The sequence below is a fragment of the Heterodontus francisci genome, chromosome 3 (assembly GCF_036365525.1).
Source record: "Heterodontus francisci isolate sHetFra1 chromosome 3, sHetFra1.hap1, whole genome shotgun sequence".
Classification (NCBI taxonomy): domain Eukaryota; kingdom Metazoa; phylum Chordata; class Chondrichthyes; order Heterodontiformes; family Heterodontidae; genus Heterodontus; species Heterodontus francisci.
The window spans coordinates 204,396,058-204,416,712 of NC_090373.1; the positions used below are offsets into that span (position 1 = coordinate 204,396,058).

A 20,655-nucleotide genomic window follows, 5' to 3' on the forward strand; every position below is an offset into this window, starting at 1 on the left:
CCTGCGCCGATCCAGATCCTCTATCTAAACATGTCGCCTTTTTTCTGAGGGTCTATATCTCCTTGCTTCCTGCCCATTCATGTATCTGTCTAGATACGTCTTAAAAGACGCTATCGAACCAGTGGTTGTGGTGTATATTCAGAAGGCTTTTGAATAGGTCACACACAGGAGGTTAGAAAACAAAATTAGAGTGCATGGGATCGGAGGTAATATACTGGTATGAAGTGAGAATTGCTTAGCAGACAGAAAACAGAGTGTTGGAATAAACAGGTTATGCTCAGGATGGCAAGCTGTTACTAGTGGGGTAGTGCAACCATCAGCGCTGGTCCCACAGCTTTACACAATCTATATAAATGATTTGGATGTGGGAACCAAATGTAATATTTCCAAATTTGCTGATGACACAAAACTAGCTGGGAATGCAAATTGTGAGGAGGATGCATGGAGGCTTCAAGGGGACTTGGAAAGATGAAGTGAAAGGGCAAGAAAATGGCAGATGGAATATAATGAGAATAAGTGTGAAGTTATCCACATTGGGAGAAAAAAAAAACAGAAAGGCAGAGTATTTTGTTAATGGCGAAAAGTTGGAAGTGTTGAGGCTGCATTTTAAGGCGTAAAAGATGTGCTGGCCACATGCAAGAGGCATACGTTGCAGAGCTGCTGCGATTCCAAATGCAGCGGCTCATTACCATGTCCAGGGTGGTCGCCCACCCCGCCCCTCCCGATGACGTGAAGGGGGCGGGCGGCTATCACCGGCAGCGGCGTCCGGCACAATGTGCTGGCAGCCTTTTTACAGGGCTTAGAGCCCCAAATGAAATGTTACATTTTTAAAGGGCCAGTTACTGTAAATTTTTAAAAATGAATTGAAACGTCTTCGCACTTAGAGAACAGTGGTAGAATCGGGCAGAGTCAGCATGGATTTACGAAAGGGAAATCATGTTTGACAAATCTACGAGAATTCTTCAAGGACGTAACCAGTAGACTTGATGAGGGGGAGCCAGTGGATGTGGTTTATTTGGACTTTCAGAAGGCTTTCGACAAAGTCCCACATAAGAGATTAGCATGTAAAATTGAAGCGCATGGGATTGGGGGTCGTGTATTACGATGGATAGAAAATTGGTTGGCGGACAGGAAACAAAGGATAGGGATAAATGGGTCTTTTTCCGAATGGCAGGCAGTGACTAGTGGGGTACCGCAGGGATCGGTGCTGGGACCCCAGCTATTCACAATATACATTAATGATTTAGATGAGGGAACTAAATGTAATATCTCCAAATTTGCAGATGACACAAAACTGGGTGGGAGGGTGAGTCGTGAGGAGGATGCAGAGAGGCTTCAGGGTGATTTGGACATGTTGAGTGAGTGGACTAATGCATGGCAGATGCAGTATAATGTGGATAAATGTGAGGTTATCCACTTTGGTAGCAAAAACAGGAAGGCAGATTATTATCTGAGCTATAAACTGAGAGAGGGGAATATGCAGCGAGACTTGGGTGTTCTCGTACACCAGTCGCTGAAGGTAAGCATGCAGGTCCAACAGGTGGTAAAAAAGGCAAATGGTATGTTGGCCTTCATAGCGAGAAGATTCGAGTACAGGAGCAGGGATGTCTTGCTACAATTATACAGGGCCTTGGTGAGGCAACACCTGGAATATTGTGTGCAGTTTTGGTCTCCTTATCTGAGGAAGGATGTTCTTGCTTTGGAGGGAGTGCAGCGAAGGTTTACCAGACTGATTCCTGGGATGGTGGGACTGACGTATGAGGAGAGATTGAGTCGGTTAGGATTATATTCGCTGGAGTTCAGAAGAATGAGGGGGGATCTCATAGAAACCTATAAAATTGGAAAAGGACTTGTTGACAGGGTAGATGCAGGAAGGATGTTCCCGATGTTGGGGGAGTCCAGAAACAGGGGTCATAGTCTAAGGACACAGGATAAACCTTTCAGGACTGAGATGAGGAGAAATTTCTTCACCCAGAGAATGGTGAGCCTGTGGAATTTGCTACCAAAGAAAGCAGTTGAGGCCAAAATATTGTATGTTTTTAAGAAGGAGTTAGATACAGCTCTTGGGGTGAAAGGGATCAAAGGGTATGGGGCGAAAGCAGGAACAGGCTACTGAGTTGGATGATCAGCCATGATCATAATGAATGGCGGAGCAGGCCCGAAGGGCCAAATGGCCTACTCCTGTTCCTATTTTCTATGTTTCTATGCCCACTCCCATCCACCCCACCGCACCCCACCCCTCTCCAATGGCATTAACCAGAGGGCTATGGAAGCTCAAGCATTGAGCATATTCAAGACAAATGCTGTCATCCCAAGAAAGGACAGCAGGTTCATGCTCCCATGAGACATTGTCACTTCCCCAGTGCCCTTGCTGTTGTCTGTTGTTGCAGACAGATTGCTGCACTGCTGTGACACAGTACTATTGTGACACAGACTCTGCAGCTATGATGGGAGCAATCTGAGATATCACCATCAGACACTATCATAGATGGGGCCACAAGCCCTGAAGTTAGGGCTTTTAACCCATCTGGTTCACTAATGTCCTTTAGGGAAGGAAATCTGCTGTCCTTACCTGGTCTGGCCTACATGTGACTTCAGACCCACAACAATGTGGTTGACTCTTACATGCCCTCTAAAATGGCCCAGCAAGCCACTCCGTTGTAACTAACCACTCCAAAGTCAATAAAAAAGAATGAAACCGGACGGACCACCGGCATAGATCGAGGCACCGACAATGGCAAACCAAACCCTGCAAAGTCCGACTGACAAATATCTGCGGGCTTGTGCCAAGTTGGCAGAGCTGTCTGACAGACTAGTCAAGCAACAGCCTGACACAGTCATACTCACGGAATCATACCTTACAATGTCCCAAACACTGCCATCACCATCCCCAGGTATGTCCTGTCTCAGCGGCAGAACAGACCCAGCAGAGGTGGCGGCAGTAGTATACAGTCGGAAGGGAGGGAGTTGCCCTGGGAATCCTCAACATGGACTCCAAACCCCATTAAGTCTCATGGCATCAAGTCAAACATGGGCAAGGAAACCTCCTGCTGATTGCCACCTACCACTCTCCCTCAGCTGATGAGTCAGTACACCTCCATATTGAACACGACTTGGAGGAAGCGCTGAGGGTGGCAAGGGCACAGAATGTACTCTTTGTGGAGGACTTCAATGTCCATCACCAAGTGTGGCTCAGTAGTACCACCACTGATCGAGCTGGCCGAGTCCTAAAGGACATAGCTGCTAGACTGAGTATGCGGCGGGTGGTGAGGGAACCAACATGAGGGAAAAGCATACTTGACCTCGTTCTCACCAATCTGCCTGCCGCAGATACATCTGTCCATGACAGTATTGGTAGGAGTGACCACCGCACAGTCCATGTGGAGACGAAGTCCCGCCTTCACATTGAGGATACCCTCCATCGTGTTGTGTGGCACTACCATCATGCTAAATGGGAAAGATTTCGAACAGATCTAGCAATGCAAAAACTGGGCATCCATAGGGCATTGTGGACGATCAGCAACAGCAGAATTGTACTCAACCACAATCTGTAACCTCATGGCCCGGCATATCCCGAACTCTACCATTACCATCAAGCCAGGAGAGCAACCCTGGTTCAATGAAGAGTACAGGGGGACATGCCAGGGGCAGCACCAGGCATACCTCAAAATGAGGTTCAACCTGGTGAAGCTACAGCACGGGACTACTTGCGTGCCAAACTGCGTAAGCAGCATGCGATAGAGCTGAGCGATCCCAGAACCAACGGATCAGATCTAAGCTCTGCAGTCCTGCCACATCCAGCCGTGAATGGTGATGGATAATTAAATAACTAACTGGAGGAGGTGGCTCCACAAATATCCCCATCCTCAATGATGGGGGAGCCCAGCACATCAGTGCAAAAGATAAGTCTGAAGCATTTGCAACAATCTTCAGCCAGAAATGCCGAGTTGATGATCCATCTTGGCCTCCTCCTGAAATCCCCAGCATCACAGATGCCAGACACCAGCTGATTCGATTCACTCCATATAATATCAAGAAATGGCTGAAGGTACTGGATACTGCAAAGGCTCTGGGCCCTGACAAAATTCCGGCAATCGTGCTGAAGTCCTATGCTCCGGAACTTGCCACACCCCTAGCCAAGCTGTTCCAGTACAGCTACAACACTGGCATCTACCTGACAATGTGGAAAATTACCCAGGTATGTCCTGCACACAAAAAGCAGGACAAGTCCAACCCAGCCAATTACCGTCCCATCAGTCTACTCTCAATCATCAGTAAAGTGATGGAAGGTGTCATCAATAGTACCACCAAGTGGCACCTGCTTAGCAATAACCTGCTCAGCGATGCTCAGTTTGGGTTCCAACAGAGCTACTCAGCTCCTGACTTCAATACAGCCTTGGTTCAAACATGGACAAAAGAGCTGAGCTCAACAGGTGAGGTGAGGGTGACTGCCCTTGACATCAAGGCAACATTTGACTGGCTATGGCATCAAGGAGCCCTAGCAAAACTGAAGTCAATGGGAATCAGGGGGAAAACACTCCGCTGGTTGGAGTCATACCTAGCGCAAAGGAAGATGGTTGTAGTTGTTGGAGGTCAATCATCTCCACTCCAGGACATCACTTCAGTAGTTCCTCAGGGTAGTGTCCTAGGCCCATCCATCTTCAGCTGCTTCATCAATGACCTTCCTTCAATCATAAGGTCAGAAGTGGGGATGTTCGCTGATGATTGCACAATGTTCAGCACCATTCGCAATTCCTCAGATACTGAAGCAGTCCGTGTAGAAATGCAGCAAGACCTGGACAATATCCAGACTTGGACTGATAAGTGGCAAGCAACTGAACTGGAGTAACCATATAAATACTGTGGCTACAAGAGCAGGTCAGAGGCTAGGAATACTGCAGCGAGTAACTCCCCTCCTGACTCCCCAAAGCCTATCCACCATCTACAAGGCACAAGTCAAGAGTGTGATGGAATACTCTCCACTTGCCTGGATGGGTGCTGCTCCAACAACACTCAAGAAGCTCGACACCATCCAGGGCAAAGCAGCCTGCTTGATTGGCACCCCATTCACAGACATTCACTCCCTCCATAACCGTTGCACTGTGGCAGCAGTGTGTACCATCTGCAACATGCACTGCAGCAATGCACCAAGGCTCCTTAATTAGCACATTTCAAACCCGTGACATCTACCAACTAGAAGGAGTAGGGCAGCAAATGCATGGGAACACCACCACCTGCAAGTTCCCCTCCAAGCCACACACCATCCTGACTTGGAACTACATCAGCGTTCCTTCACTGTTGCTGGGTCAAAATCTTGGAACTCCCTTCCTAACAGCACTGTGGGTGTACCTACCTCACATGGACTGCAGCGGTTCAAGAAAGCAGCTCACCACCTTCTCAAGGGCAATTAGCGATGGGCAATAAATGCTGGCCATGCCATGCTTCAGCCTTATCCTTTGCTCTGATGTGCTGGGCTCCCCCAACATTAGGGATGGGAATATTTGTGGACCCACCTCCTCCAGTTAGTTGTTTAATTGTCCGCCTCCATTCATGGATGGATGTGGCAGGACTGCACAGCTCAGATCTGATCCGTTGATTATGGGATCGCTTAGCTCTGTCTATCGCATTTTGCTGACGCAGTTTGGCATGCAGATAGTCACGTGTTGTAAGTTTACCAGTTTGAACCTCATTTTGAGGTATGCCTGGTACCTGCCCTCCTTCACTCTTCATTGAACCAGGGTTGGTCTCCTGGCCTGATGGTGATGGTAGAGTGGGGGATATGCCGGGCCATGAGGATACAGATTGTGGTTGAGTACAATGCTGCTGCTGCTGATGGCCCATAGCATCTCATGGATGCCCAGGTTTGCACTGGTAGATCTGTTCGAAATCTATCTTGTTGAGCCCCAGACATGCCTTTGGAGTCGGCCGCAACATGGCATCTGCTGCAGCTGCAGCGAGAAGTGATGGAACATCTGGCGAATCTTCCAGAACCTATGCGCACTCATGCATGGATGATGGGGGCGTCCATCCAGGCCATGAGTACTGCTGTGTCTCTAATGGGTACACACTTGACTTCCTCCATTGAGAGGACCCACATGGAGAGCCAAACCCAGCATACCAGTCAGTGGATGGCGAAGATATGTGCACACCTGCACGCCATGCCTTGGCCATGATCTCAATGCAACAGTGGCAAGGCATGAGGGTGGCAAGGCTCATGGATTCGCCACTATGTCCTCGTGCTTCTCAGGTCAGCAAGGAGGTACAAGTGTCCCTTCCAAGGGAGGAGGAGCGGTTGCCTTCCACTTCTGGGTGCTCCTCAGCCCCTCTGCCAGTGGCCCCAGCTCCTGCAGCTGTAATGACAGAGGAGGGTCCTGCACCTCTGCAAGAGCTCCTCAGCATGCCGAGGCACTGCAAGCCTCAAGCAGACAGAGGGTGATTGCCAAGGTCATCCCAAGCCACTATCAGGAACTTGTCTCCAACTCAGCTAAAAGCAAAGGGGGAACACCATGTAGGATCACCTAGCAGCACTTGGGGGTCACAGGTGATTTACATATCTGGATGTTAAGTTTCCTTTCTGTTGTGCACCTCAATAAATTTTTCATTCAATCTTCCTGCTTCTCATTTGTATTTTCAGTGCACTGAAAGATTGCATCCACATATTTCCACAATGCCATCTGCACCTGCAGTTCACTAAGTTTATATACCACACTGTGCATACTCTGCAGTCACACACATGCACAGTAAACCTAATTTTGACCTTATTAAATTCCATGTCACTCTGATGCCACCGAATACCTTACTACTACCTACTTGAGTGCTATCTGTTTCTTTCAATTCTTTGTGCACCTTGGTTTTCCTCTTTTCTATTACCTCCTGGTTCTCACACCCCTGCTGGACTGAACATTGAGTTCAATAATTTCAGAGCATTACGGGCCCCCCATTTTACTTTTATTTTTAGTTCTTTTTATACATTTTTTACAATTTTATTTTCTTTTATTTCATTTCGTCGTAGTTTGTTCAGTTTGCTTACCCACTGTTTTGTTTCATGTTTGTACTTGCTGCTGTTCAATCTTCAGTTCGTTAACACCCTATCTGTACTAATGCTTTGTCTTTCAACACACTATTAACATATTGTTTGCTTTTGCTCCATGACCTCTTGGTCAGCTATGTGGCCTTGTCCAATCTACACCTTCTCCTTTGTTATCTCTTGCTCCACCCCCGGCTCACTTGCTTATAACCTTTGACATTTCTAATATTTGCGAGTTCCGAAGAAGGGTCACTGACCCGAAACGTTAACTCTGCTTCTCTTTCCACAGATGCTGCCAGACCTGCTGAGTGGTTCCAGCATTTCTTGTTTTTATTTCAGATTTCCAGCATCCACAGTATTTTGCTTTTATTGTCCTGGATGGTGTTGAACTTCTTGAGTGTTGGAGCTGCACTCATCTCGGCAAGTGGAGTAGTCCATCGCACTCCGTACTTGTGCCTTGTGGATGGTAGTCAGGCCTTGGGGAGTCAGGAGGTGAGTTGCTTGCCACGGAATTCCCAGCCTCTGACCTGCTCTTGTAGCCACAGTATTTATATGGTTGGTACAATTACGTTTTTGGTCAATGGTAACCCCCAGGATGTTGATAGTGGGGGATTCAGAAATGGTGATGCCACTGAATGTCAAGGGGAGATGGTTAGATTCTCTCGTTGGAAATGGACATTACCTGGCAATTGTGTGGCGATAATGTTACTTGCTACTTATCATCCCAAGCCTGAATGTTGTCCAGTCTTGCTGCATGTGGACACAGATGGCTTCAGTATCTGAAGAGTCGCAAATGAACACTGTGCAACCATCAGCAACCATCCCCACTTCTGACCTTATATGGACCTTTCCTGTACCTGTAAGGTGCTGATCCAATGGCTGAAGTTTGGGTTGTTGCTGATCTTCCATTAATGAGACTGCAGATGGCCTTAGAAGGCCCAGCTTCAGCCTGGCAAGGCCACCGGCGGACTGGCAGGGGTAGGAGCAGGTATGCTATCACCCGAGAGTCATAGAGTCATGCAGCATAGAAACAGGCCCTTCGGCCCACCATGTCCATGCTGACCATAATGCCTATCTATTCTAATCCCACCTGCCTGCATTAATTCTATAATCCTCTATGCCTTTCTCATTCAAGTACCTGTCCAGATGCCTCTTAAATGTTGCTACTGTTCCTGCCTCTACAACCTCCTCTGGCAGCTCATTCCAGATACCCACTATTCTTTGTGTGAAAAATTTACCCCTTTGATCCCCTTTAAACCTCCTCCCTCTCACCTTAAATCTATGTCGTCTAGTTTTAGTCACCCCTACCATGGGAAACAGACTTTGCCTTTCTACCCTATCTATGCCTCTCATAATTTTATATACCTATATCATGTCCCCTCTCAGCCTCCTTCGCTCCAGGGAAAACAGACCCAGCCTAACCAATCTCTCTTTATAACTCAAGCCCTCCAAACCAGGCAACATCCTTGTGAATCTTTTCTGCACCCTCTCTTGCTTAATCACATCTTTCCTGTAGTACGGCGACCAGAACTGCACACAGTACTCCAAATGTGGCCTATCCAACGTTATGTACAACTGTAACATGACGTCCCAACTCTTGTACTCAATGCCTCGGCCGATGAAGGCAAGCATGCCGCACGCCTTCTTCACCACCCTGTCTACCTGTGTTGCCACTTTCAGGGAACGATGTACTTGCACCCCAATGTCTCTCTGCTCAACAACACTACCCAGGGCCCTGCCATTCACTGTTTATGTCCTGCCCTGGTTTAACTTCCCAAAATGCATCACTTTGCACTTGTCTGCGTTAAATTCCATTTGCCAATCCCTTGCCCACTTTCCCAGTTGATCTATATCCTGTTGTAACCTTAGACAACCTTCGTCTCTGTCCACTATACCACCAATTTTGGTGTCATCCGCAAACTTACTAATCATGTCCCCTCGATTTACATCCAAGTCATTAATATATATGACAAACAACAGAGGGCCCAGCACCGATCCCTGCGGCACACCACTGGTCACCAGCCTCCAATCTGAAAAACAACCCTTCACTACCCCCCTCTGCCTCCTATCACCAAGCCAACTTTGTGTCCAATTGGCTAGCTCACCCTGGATCCCATGTGCTCGAGCCTTCTGGACCAGCCTACCATGCGGGACCTTGTCAAAGGCCTTGCTAAAGTCCATGTAGACAAAGTCCATCGCCCTGCCCTCATCAATCCTCTTGGTCACCTCCTCAAAAAACTCAACCAAATTCATGAGACATGATTTCCCACGCACAATGCCATGCTAGCTATCCCTAATCAGATCTTGCCTTTCCAAATGCATATCAATCCTGTCTCTCAGACTCCCTTCCAATAACTTTCCCACCACTGATGTAAGGCTCACCGGCTTGTAATTCCCTGGCTTATCCCTGCTGCCCTTCTTAAATAAAGGCACAACATGAGCTATCCTCCACTCTTCCGGTACCTCACCCCTGGCTAACGATGATACAAAAATCTCTGCAGGACCCCAACAATCTCCTCCCTCGCTTCCCATAGCATCTTAGGATACACCTGGTCAGGCCCTCAGGATTTATCCACCTTAATGCGCTTCAAAACCTCCAACACCTCCTCCTTTGTAATGTTGATATGCTCCAGGATATCGCTGTTCCCTCCCTTGAACTCACTAGCTTCCATGGCCTTCTCCATGGTAAATACAGACGAGAAGTGTTCCTTTAAGACCTCGCCCATTTCCCGTGGCTCCACACATAGATTACCACACTGATCCTTAAGGGGACCTACTCTCTCCCGCGCTACCCATTTAATATACTTATGGAATCTTTTAGGATTCTCCTTTATCTTATCTGCTATGGAAATCTCATGGCCCCTTTTCGCCCTCCTAATTTCCTTCTTAAGTGTACTCCTACATCCCCTATACTCCTCGAGGGACTCGCTAGATACCAGCTGCCTATATCTGATGCCTCCTTCTTTGTCTTGACCAGACCCTCAATATCGCTCGTCAACCAAGGTTCCCTAAACTTGCCAGCCTTGCCCTTCCATCTAACAGGAACATGCTGGAGCTGAACTCTTCCTATCTCACTCTTCAAAGCCTCCCACTTGCCAGACGTCCCTTTACCTGTAATCAGCCTCTCCCATTCAACTTTTGAGAGTTCCTGTCTGATGCCATCGAAATTAGCCTTCCCCCAATTTAGGACTTCAACCTGAGGACCAGTCCTATACTTTTCCATAACTATCTTGAAGTTCATAGAGTTATGGTCACTGGTCCCAAAGTGCTCCCCTCCTGACACATCAACCACCTGCCCAAACTCATTTCCTAAGAGGAGGTCGAGTGTAGCCCCTTCTCTAGTAGGGCCATCCACATACTGCTTCAGAAAACTATCCTGGACATACATAACAAATTCTTCCCCATCTGATCCCTTAGCACTAAGGCAGTCCCAGTCAATATTAGGGAAGTTAAAATCACCTATTATTACAACCCTATAATTCCTACACCTATCTGTGATTTCCCTACATATATGCTCCTCCAATTCCCTCTGGCTATTGAGGGGCCTATAGTCTAATCCCATCAAAGTGATCACCCCTGTCTTATTTCTACGTTCTACCCATATGGCCTCACTGGACATTCCCCCCAGGATATCTCCTCGAATTACTGCCGTGATGTCCTCCCTAATCAATAGTGTAACTCCACCTCCTCTCTTATCTCCACCTCTGTCACGCCGGAAGCAATGGTACCCCAGAAGACTGAGTTGCCAGTCCTGCCCTTCCCTCAACCACGTTTCCGTAATAGCTATAATATCACAATCCCATGTACCGATCCATGCTCTGAGTTCATCTGCCTTACCTGTAAGGCTTCTTGCATTGAAGTAAATGCAGTTTAGCCTACCAGACCTTCCACGCTCCCTGTCCTGCCCCTGCCCGGCCTGCCTACTGGACTTGCTTGCTTTTACCTCTACATTTGCCTCCACTACCTCATCGAAGAGACTACTACTTTGGGTCCCACCCCCCCGCAAGACTAGTTTACACCCTGCTGAGTAGCCCTCGCAAACCTTCTCGCAAGGATATTGGTCCCCTTCCAGTTTAGATGCAACCCGTCCTTCTTGTACAGGTCATCTCTGCACCAGAAGAGATCACAATGATCCAAGTAGCTGCAGCCCTCCCGCATACACCAGCTCTTCAGCCACACATTCATTTGCCTTATCCTCCTATTCCTACCCTCACTAGCATGTGGCACAGGGAGTAATCCTGAGATTACAACACAAGAGGTCCTGCTTTTTAACCTTCTGCCTAACTCCCTATATTCACTTTGCAGGACCTCATCTCTCTTTCTGCCTATGTCGTTAGTAACAATATGGACCATGACCTCTGGCTGCTCACCCTCCCCGTTCAGAATGTCCTGCAGCCGCTCCGAGACATCCTTGACCTTAGCACCAGGGAGGCAACATACCATCCTGGAGTCTCGTTTGCGGCCACAGAAACGCCTATCTGCACCCCTTACGATAGAATCCCCTATCACTATAGCTCTTCCACCCATTTTCCTCCCCTGCTGTGCAGCAGAGCCATCCGTGGTGCCATGAACCTGGCTGTTGCTGCTTTCCCCTGGGTGGTCACTCCCCCCAACAGTATCCAAAGTGGTATATCTGTTTGAGAGGGGGATGGCCACAGGGGCCTCCTGCACGATCTGCCTGCGCCTACTACTCCATCTGGTGGTCACCCATCCCTTTTCTGCCTGTGCAGCCATTACCTGCGGTGTGACCATCTCACTAAACGTGCTATCCACGACGTCCTCAGCATCGCGGATGCTCCACAGTGAATCCACCCGCAGCTCCAGCTCCGTAATGCGGGTATCCAGTAGCTGCAGATGGATACACTTCCTGCACACATTGTCATCAGGGAGACTGGAAGCGTCCCTGATTTCCCACAAAGCGCAGGAGGAGCATATCACGGGTGCGAGCACTCCTACCATGACTTACCCTTAGATTAATTAGTTATTCCCTTAATTAAAAAAATACTAATTACACTCGGGGCCTTGTTCTACCCACTCCAATCTAAAGCCCTTAATAAGCTACACTGAATTTTAAAAAACACTGTGAGAGGACAGCAGGTTTCTTTTCCATGGAGCCAATGACAATGTCCAAGGCCAGTGCCTCACCAATCCTACTGATCTGTTTGAAGAATGGATTGCTGAAATGCTGGGACATCCTGAAAGCCTTGTTCTACCATGGGCTCCTGAGTCATGATGGCAGTTGTCTCAGCTGTCATGGCAGCTGTTTGCACTTCAATGGAACCTATCAGATTGGTCAAGAAGCATTGGTTCTTGGTGGGTTCCATGGTGGGTTCCACAGCAGTGTTCATTAAGGTGCCCATTCATTCCACATAGAATCACAGAATGGTTACTGCAGAAGGAGACCATTCAGCCCATTGTATCCGCACTGACTCTCCAAAAGTGCAATTCACTCAGTTCCATTCCCCACCTTCTCCCCATAACTCTGCACATTCTTCCTTTTCATATAATTGTCTAATTCCCTTTTGAATGCTTCAATTGAACCTGCCTCCACCATGTTCTCAGGCAGCGCATTCCAGACTTTAACTACTCGCTCCGTGAAATAGACAAACAAGAAGGGCAGAAAGAATGGAGAGACCCAGGAAAAACTATAGGCACTGTTATGACCACATGAGAAAGGTGTCTCGGAGTCCCTTTCAGCCTTCACCTGGTCTAACTGTAACAGGATTTTAATTTTAAACACATTATGTTTTGAGCTCCCCATTGGTGAATCCTTGTTCACCGCTTTCCAATTATGAGGCAAAGAAATGAGCACAAACAGACTTTCTTAGGTTTAAAGAAGAAAGGTGAAATTTATAAAATTTAAATTTGAACTCTAATTCGGTCAACGCCTACGGATACATGCCGTGCCCCACGCTCGCATGCATATGTGATACGCACATGCAAATGGAGACAGAAATGAGCAGAAGAAAAATAAAATGGAGAGGTTTGAGGCAATATCTGAAGAGTTTCTTGTTAGTGTGCTTCAACCTCCTTTTCTAGGTAGCTCTTGCTTTTCGTTGGGACCCAGTATTCTTCTTCAAGCTTGTTCACTGTTGGCTGACTTTTCTCTCTTGGGGTTCCCGTGTCTTCAATGGATTCCAAAGTAGACGAGAAAGAGATGAGAGCAGACAAGAGAAAGATGTTCTCAATCCAGGAGCCAAGAGCTTTCTGCCAGTTCAAAACACTGTGGCAAGTTCAAATTCCTGCAACAGCCAGTTAGTCATGTGACTAAACTGGTTTAGTTTAGTTTAGTTTAGAGATACAGCACTGAAACAGGCCCTTCGGCCCACCGACTCTGTGCCAACCATCAACCACCCATTTATACTAATCCTACACTAATCCCATATTCCTACCACATTCCCACCTGTCCCTATATTTCCCTACCACCTACCTATACTAGGGGCAATTTATAATGGCCAATTTACCTACCAACCTGCAAGTCTTTTGGCTTGTGGGAGGAAACCGGAGCACCCGGAGAAAACCCACGCAGACACAGGGAGAACTTGCAAACTCCACACAGGCAGTCCCCAGAATTGAACACGGGTCGCTGGAGCTGTGAGGCTGCGGTGCTAACCACTGCGCCACTGTGCTGCACTGTGACCACATCTTCTGTGTATTGGGAGTAGGGACTAGTTCCTTTGTTCCAACACTGTCTGCTACTATGCAAAAAATGTCTTTTCAGTCAGGGACTTGACAACCCCTTGTAATAGGCCTTCTTTTCTTCCCAGCAGCAATTTGAAGTTTAATGTGCATGTGGCGAAATTAATGTTCCTCATTTTTGGCAGCTGGGGGCCTGCATAACAGGCACCAATGGCAAAATGTAATTTTGCAACATGGCAACCAAACTGTTCGAGTACATTCCTCACGACTTACTGGCACTGATTATATATTGACAGAACCTGAACAAATGATGGACACTGATGATGCACCATGTATTTTGCATGCACATATGCACAAATTTTACAAGCAACAGATTGTGGCAGATAACAGGCTAACTGAGTTTGGGCCAAGTGATAGTGCAGATCAAGATAAGGCCATTTATCCCAAAGGTCAACTGCCGAAAGTTGGGACTAGAGTGAACTATATGCCAGAAGGGGCCAGTGAATGGAGGGAAGCCACCATTGTAGGAAGGGCAAGAAAAGCCACAGGGAAATACAAACATTGGCTCAATGTGGAAGACAAGGGACAGGATATCAGACCTATAGATTGGCAGAAAGAAGTGAAAATGTGAAAGGCCAGAAAATGTAGTGTAAGTTCAGACAGTGGGCCTGGAGATGATCATAGTCCAAGGAAAAGGTCATGAACTTGTAAAACGGAGTCTGGTCGTAGGAAAGACAAGTCGAGTAGACGCAGTCCAGAAAGAGGTAGGAAATCTAGTAGGGGACCACAGAGCAGGTGAGGAGCACCAAAAGAAGTAGGAACCTTTACGATAGAGAAGCTCTAGTGGCTACTAACAAGTTAGATGGTAAGTTGGTAAAGGATGCAAAACAAAAAAAGCTTGACAGTTGGAGAGAATTTGGCATATACACAGAGGTGCCTCGTAGAGGGCAACCAGCATTGTCCCATAGACGGATCTGGACAGAGAAAGTGCTTTCAGATGGTCCGTGTAAAGCTAAGGCCAGACTTGTAGCTCGGGGATTTGAGGAACAACTAGGTGACAAAGAAGTTAGAGTAGACTCCTCAACAGCAGGAAAAGCAAGTTTGAGGAAATTCCTAGCCCTTTTAGTGACACACTCATGGGAATGTAAGGCCATTGACATCAAAGCAGCATTTTTGCAAGGGGAGAAATTTCAAAGGGAAGTATTTTTTAAACTACCAAAAGAAGATGGAGATATAGAGGGGAAATTATGGAAGCTAAAAAAGTGTGTTTATGGACTAAAAGATGCATCCAGGGTATGGTATTTTTCAGTTAGGTCTGTCCTAAAAGCTGGTTGTATTCAGCTAAAAGTGGATCCGGCACTGTTTTATTGGCTCCATGAAGATAAACTAGCAGGCATTTTCTTGATGCACGTAGACGATTTTCTGTGGGGAGGATCTGCGGCACTTGAGAAATTTGTGGTAAAGTTCGACAGGAAGTTAAAACTGGAAGTTGGGCTTCCGGAGCTTTTAAATATCTCGGGTTGAATATTAGGCAGACTAAGTTGGGGTAACCCTAAATCAACAATCTTACCTCGAAAATGTTAATAGGATACGAATAAATCAGGCCAGATCCTCATAAAAGGAAAACTCTGCGACCAAGGAAGAAGCAGGGCAGTTAAGGAGCTTCATCGTGCAAATAAACTGGTTGTTATGATGTATTAGAATCGAGCACCATGCTGAAGCATGTTACTGTTGGGGAAGTACTGAAAGTAAATAAGACATTGAAGGAATTGAGTTCAGACAAATGTACATTCAAGTTTCTAGCAATGGGTAACCCAAAAGAAATGAAATTAGTCATTTTTAGTGACGCCTCACACGCTAATCTTCCTGATGGTTATTTGAGCGCAGCAAGGTTCATTATATTTTTGGGAAGAAATGATAAATGTTGTCCATTAGCCTCGGAATCAAAGAAAATAAATAGGATAGTTAAAAGCACCTTAGCTGCTGAGACACTTGCACTGATAGAAGGGCGGCACAGTGGCGCAATGGTTAGCACCGCAGCCTCACAGCTCCAGCGGCCCTGGTTCAATTCTGGGTACTGCCTGTGTGGAGTTTGCAAGTTCTCCCTGTGTCTGCGTGGGGTTCCTCTGGGTGCTCTGGTTTCCTCCCACATGCCAAAGACTTGCTGGTTGATAGGTTAATTGGCCATTATATATTGCCCCTAGTATAGGTAGGTGGTAGGAAAATATAGGGACAGGTGGGGATGTGGTAGGAATATGGAATTAGTGTAGGATTAGTATAAATGGGTGGTTGATGGTTGGCACAGACTCGGTGGGCCGAAGGGCCTGTTTTAGTGCTGTATCTCTAAACAAAACATATGGGTATGTATTTATCGAGTATTTTAAAGTAACTCTTATATAAGGGGCAAATAGAGAAAATGTTCCTATAGAATGCTGTATAGATAACTATTCTCTGGGACAATGTCCCTTCGACACAAGTGTCACGGAAAAGAGGTTGAGGATTGATCTCGCAAGTATAAAAGAAATGTTGGAAAGAAAAGAAACTTCCAAAATAAAATGGATCGACACAAGTCATCAGTTGTTGGATTATTTTATGAAGACAGGTGCTTGTTCAAAGGAATTGTTGGATGCCCTCGAAGAGGGCCATCTTGTGTTATGAAGAGTTAGGAAAATGTGGAATTTTTAATGTTAAGATTGGTTTGTAATTCTTTAAACAAGTTTTTTTTGTTTAAAAAAAGGGGGGAAATGTACAGTATGTTAATGGCTGGAGGTTAATGATATAATAATGTAAGATACAGAAAAAGGTATCATTATTTTTTCTCTTCTTTTTCATTTTATATATTTGTATTTAATTTAAAGAAAAGAGGGGAATCTGTTAGTGTCTAATAAGTTCTGTTAAAGGATGTTAAATACTTAGTAGTTGAAGGTTATAGGGTGAACAGGTGCTGGACATTGATTATATATAAATCTGAGTACAATTAACTAAAGAACAGCCAGCCAGCACTGGCTGGGTGTTAGGAGTGAGGAAGTAAGCTCTGTGGCAAGCATTAAACAGTCTCCACCAAAGCATCCTAGTCTCTGTGTCTTCTTCACAAACAGACCTGGAAGTGCAGGATCATAGAACCTTAAGCAAGCACCCTACCATCTTCTGCCATTCTAAAACATATAACCACTCCTTCACAACGGACCTCCCATTTAAGAGGTACTGGCTGCCTTTAAATATTGCATACATTCTCCATATCTGGCCCCTTCTTTATGTATGCTACCAATCAAAAGTGTGGTTAATGCTGGCTGCATGCAACACCCATTTAAACCAGCAAGATTTCATGTGCTTCCTGCATCACAATGAACAGGCAAAGGTTAATCGCGTGGCACAATCCCCACCCCTGTCTATTGGCATTATTTAACTGCCATGTGTCTTCAGTTTATTAACAAGGCTCCAATGCAGCACATTATAAATGTCTTATGAAAACCTACCATATTTCCTTTATCAATATGCTCTGTTACTTCCAAAAAACTATTATATTTGTCAGGTGTAGCTGCCGTTTTAACAATTCATACTGAAGACCCTTTCTAGCTGAATATTAATTTTATTCCATGTAATGGCTCCTCGAAGCTTACCAATGTCCAGTGACAAGTATATAGTAGATTGGTTTATCTCATTCTTCCTTCTTGATCAGAGGTGGTACATTAACAACCCATATATCCTTTGGCAGAACTTCTTATCCAAGGCTGTTTGAAAGATTGCAGTCAGGGCTTCTGCTACTTCCTCTCTTAGTTCAGCATTCAAAGAATCCAAGAAATTCCAACTTTTGCTGCATTTCATTTATTTTTCATGGGAATGTAGGCAAGTGAGGAGAGTAGGGCTGTTGGAATTGTTGTTCGGAAGGAGGCAATGTCAGGTTTCTTGATGAACCCTATAGATAATGCAAGGAGAGGCACAGAGAATAGCCATAGACATTCAAGACGGATCCACGGCTGGGATGGTATCAGGGGAATAACAAGACTAGAGGCAGAGGAACAGTGGTAGGCTGGAATACATGAGATGGAAAATATAAAATATGGTATGGCTGGGTGATAGGATGGGGAGATATGAGGCGAGAAGACCCTGAAAGGAGCCATGAGAGAAAATGATGGAAGTAATGGAACTGGTCTGGAACAGGCATCCAAAATATGTATGTCACAGCACAGATACTAATTTTCATTTCCATAACTTTTCCACCATCTTCAAGAGTGTGATGGAATATTCCCCATTGCCTGGATGTGTGCATCTCCAACAACTCAAGAAACTCAACATCATCCAGGACTAAGCAGCAACTCTGGAATCAACCTGACAATGTGGAAAATTGTGCAGACATGTTCTGTCAAATAACATGACAAATCTGGCCAATTACTGCCCATCAGTCTACTCTCAATCATCAAAAAAGTGATTGACAGTGCGATCAAGCTGCACATACTCAACCATAAAAAGCAAAATACTGCAGATGCTGAAAATCTGAAATAAAAACATAAAAAGCTGGAAATAATGAGCAGGTCTAGCAGAAATTGTGAAGAGAAAAACAGAGTTAACATTTCAGGTCTGTGGTCTGAAATGTTCTAAATGTAATATGTTTCAAGCAAGTGAAAGGGGAGAGGATGGGAAGGAAAACAAAAGGGAAGGTCTGTAATAGGGTGGCGAGCAGGAGAGCTTACATGACAAAAGGTTTTGTGGTGTAACCCCAAAGGGAGTGGTAATGGGATATGGAATGAACCAAAAGATGTGTCTCGAAGAGGTGGGAATGGCAGGATCCTAAACAGCTGTAGTTCGCAAGCAAAGGAAATGAGAGAGAAGCAAGAGAGAGAAAAAAACAAACCAGCGAAGAAAAATAAAATGGGGGCAGATATTATGATCTAAAATTGTTGAACTCAGTGTTGAGTCCAGAAGTCTGTAAAGTGCCCAGTCGAAAAATGAGTTGCTGTCCCTTGAGCTTATGTTGAGCTTCATTGGAACACTGCAACAAGCCAAGGACAGAAAGGTCAGAGCAGTGGAAAGGTGAAAATTTAAAATGGCAGGCAACTGGAAGCTCAGGGTGATGCTTGCGGACTGAACGGAGGCATTCTGCAAAGCGGTTAGCCTGTCATATCATGAACAGTGAATACAATATACTAAATTGAAAATAAGGAAATCTGATTCACCTGGAAGAAGTGTGTGGACAGTGAAAAAGGAGGGGGTAAAAGGGCAGTGTTGCCGTTTCATGCAAGCACAGGAGATGTGGCAAGTAACTCACCTCTTGACTCTCCACCATCTTCAATACACAAGACTGGAACACTTCCCACTTGTCTGGATGAGTGGAGCTGCAACAACATTCAAGAAGCTCAGCACCATCCTGGACAAAGCAGCCCACTTGGCTGCATCCCATCTACTATCTTAATTCTACTATCTAATTCATTCGCTTCACCATCGGCGCACCGTGCCTGCAGTCTGCACCATCTACAAGATGCACTGTAACAACTTGCCAAGCTTCCTTTGTCAGCACCTTCCAAACCTGCGAGCTGTACCATCTAGATGAATAAGAGCAGTGGGCAAACAGGAGCACCACGACCTGCAAGTTCCCCTCCAAGTCACACACCATCCTGACTTGGAAATATATTGCTGTTTTTTCATTGTCGCCAGGTCATAATCCTGGAACTCCCTACGTAACGATATAGCTACACCAAATGGGCTGCAGTGCTTCAAGAAGGCGACTCACCATGATATTCTCAAGGGCAATTAGGGACAGACAATAAACACTGGTCTTGCTAGCGATGCCCACATTTCAGCATGAAGGAATAAAATAAAAATCATCACACTGGTTGATGTCAAATTAAGGCCTTTGAAGAGTGCTTAAAAACCTTGTGGGTCAATTTTAACCCAGAGAGCAGATGTTGGAATGCTGGCCTAAGTTTGAGATCCAGGGTATTTAAACTATCAGGCCTTATTTAATTGCTGACAGTCTACTTTCCACTTGGAAAGGACAATGACAAGTGGCTGATGGTTAGGAACTGCAGGTGGCCCTTATCCATTGCCTTGTAGTTACATTGGGAGGGGGTTTTGAGAGAGCGTCAGAGGAGTGGAAAGGAAAGGTGAATCTGGGCAGAGGAGACCCCAGCTTGTGGTGTCAGAGTGCTGCTCTGCTCTACAAAGGAAATGTTTTCCCTTAACCACAGGCTTCTTTAGCCAAGGCATAGAATATAAGAGCAGACAGGTAATGCATCGAGGAAGACAGCAGCATAATGGCAATGTTACTGGACTAGTAATCAGAGTCCTGGGCTAATGCTCTGGAGACATGAGTTCAAATCCCACCCCAGCACCTATGGGAATTTAAATTCAATTAATTAATCTAGAATAAAATGCTAGTCTCATTAATAATGACAAAGAAACTACCTGATTGTTGTAAAAACTCCTCTAGTTCACTCATGCCCTTCGAAGGAAGAAATCTGCTGTCCTTACCCAGTCTTAAGGGCACATTGTGACTGCAGAGCCACCACTCTTAAGTGCCCTCTGAAATGGCCCAGCAAGCCACTCAGTTATAGGCAGCTCACCACCAGGTGCTCAAGGATAAATAGGGATGGACAGGAAATGCTGGCCGTGCTGGCCAGTAATGCCAACATCCCAAGAACATATTTTAAAAATGTTATGCAAATGCCAGGTAATGACCATCTCCCACTGTGATTCAGTGGCATTATTGTGACTGAATCCACCACCATCAACTTCAGGGGGATTATCATTCAAGAGCGAGTTCCTCACCTCCTAATTCCCCAAAGCCTCTCCACCATCTACAAGACGCAAATCAGGAGTTTGATGGAATACTGTCCACTTGCCTGGATGATTGCAACTCCAACGATACTCAAGAGACTCAAAACCATCGAAAAGAAAGCAGCCCGCTTGATTGGCACCCCATCCAGCATCTTAAACATTCACACCCTCCACCACCATGACAGCAGTTTGTACCATCTACAAGATGCACTGCA

The 20,655-nt window shown here is 45.9% G+C and overlaps 1 protein-coding gene across 1 annotated transcript in view; it reads right to left on the reverse strand.

Annotated features, from left to right (window-relative positions):
- Positions 1-20,655, reverse strand: part of LOC137367180 (dynein axonemal heavy chain 8-like) — a 2,531,605-nt gene that overhangs the window by 1,909,440 nt on the left and 601,510 nt on the right. The window contains exons 59-69 of the mRNA XM_068028616.1: positions 14,328-14,439; positions 13,055-13,152; positions 12,569-12,740; positions 12,182-12,308; positions 11,045-11,135; positions 7,885-8,020; positions 6,811-6,896; positions 6,297-6,408; positions 5,514-5,753; positions 2,670-2,812; positions 649-798 (exon numbers count right to left, since the gene is read on the reverse strand). Coding sequence (XP_067884717.1) covers positions 649-798; positions 2,670-2,812; positions 5,514-5,753; positions 6,297-6,408; positions 6,811-6,896; positions 7,885-8,020; positions 11,045-11,135; positions 12,182-12,308; positions 12,569-12,740; positions 13,055-13,152; positions 14,328-14,439 — 1,467 coding nt within the window. The remainder of the gene's footprint in view (positions 1-648; positions 799-2,669; positions 2,813-5,513; positions 5,754-6,296; positions 6,409-6,810; positions 6,897-7,884; positions 8,021-11,044; positions 11,136-12,181; positions 12,309-12,568; positions 12,741-13,054; positions 13,153-14,327; positions 14,440-20,655) is intronic.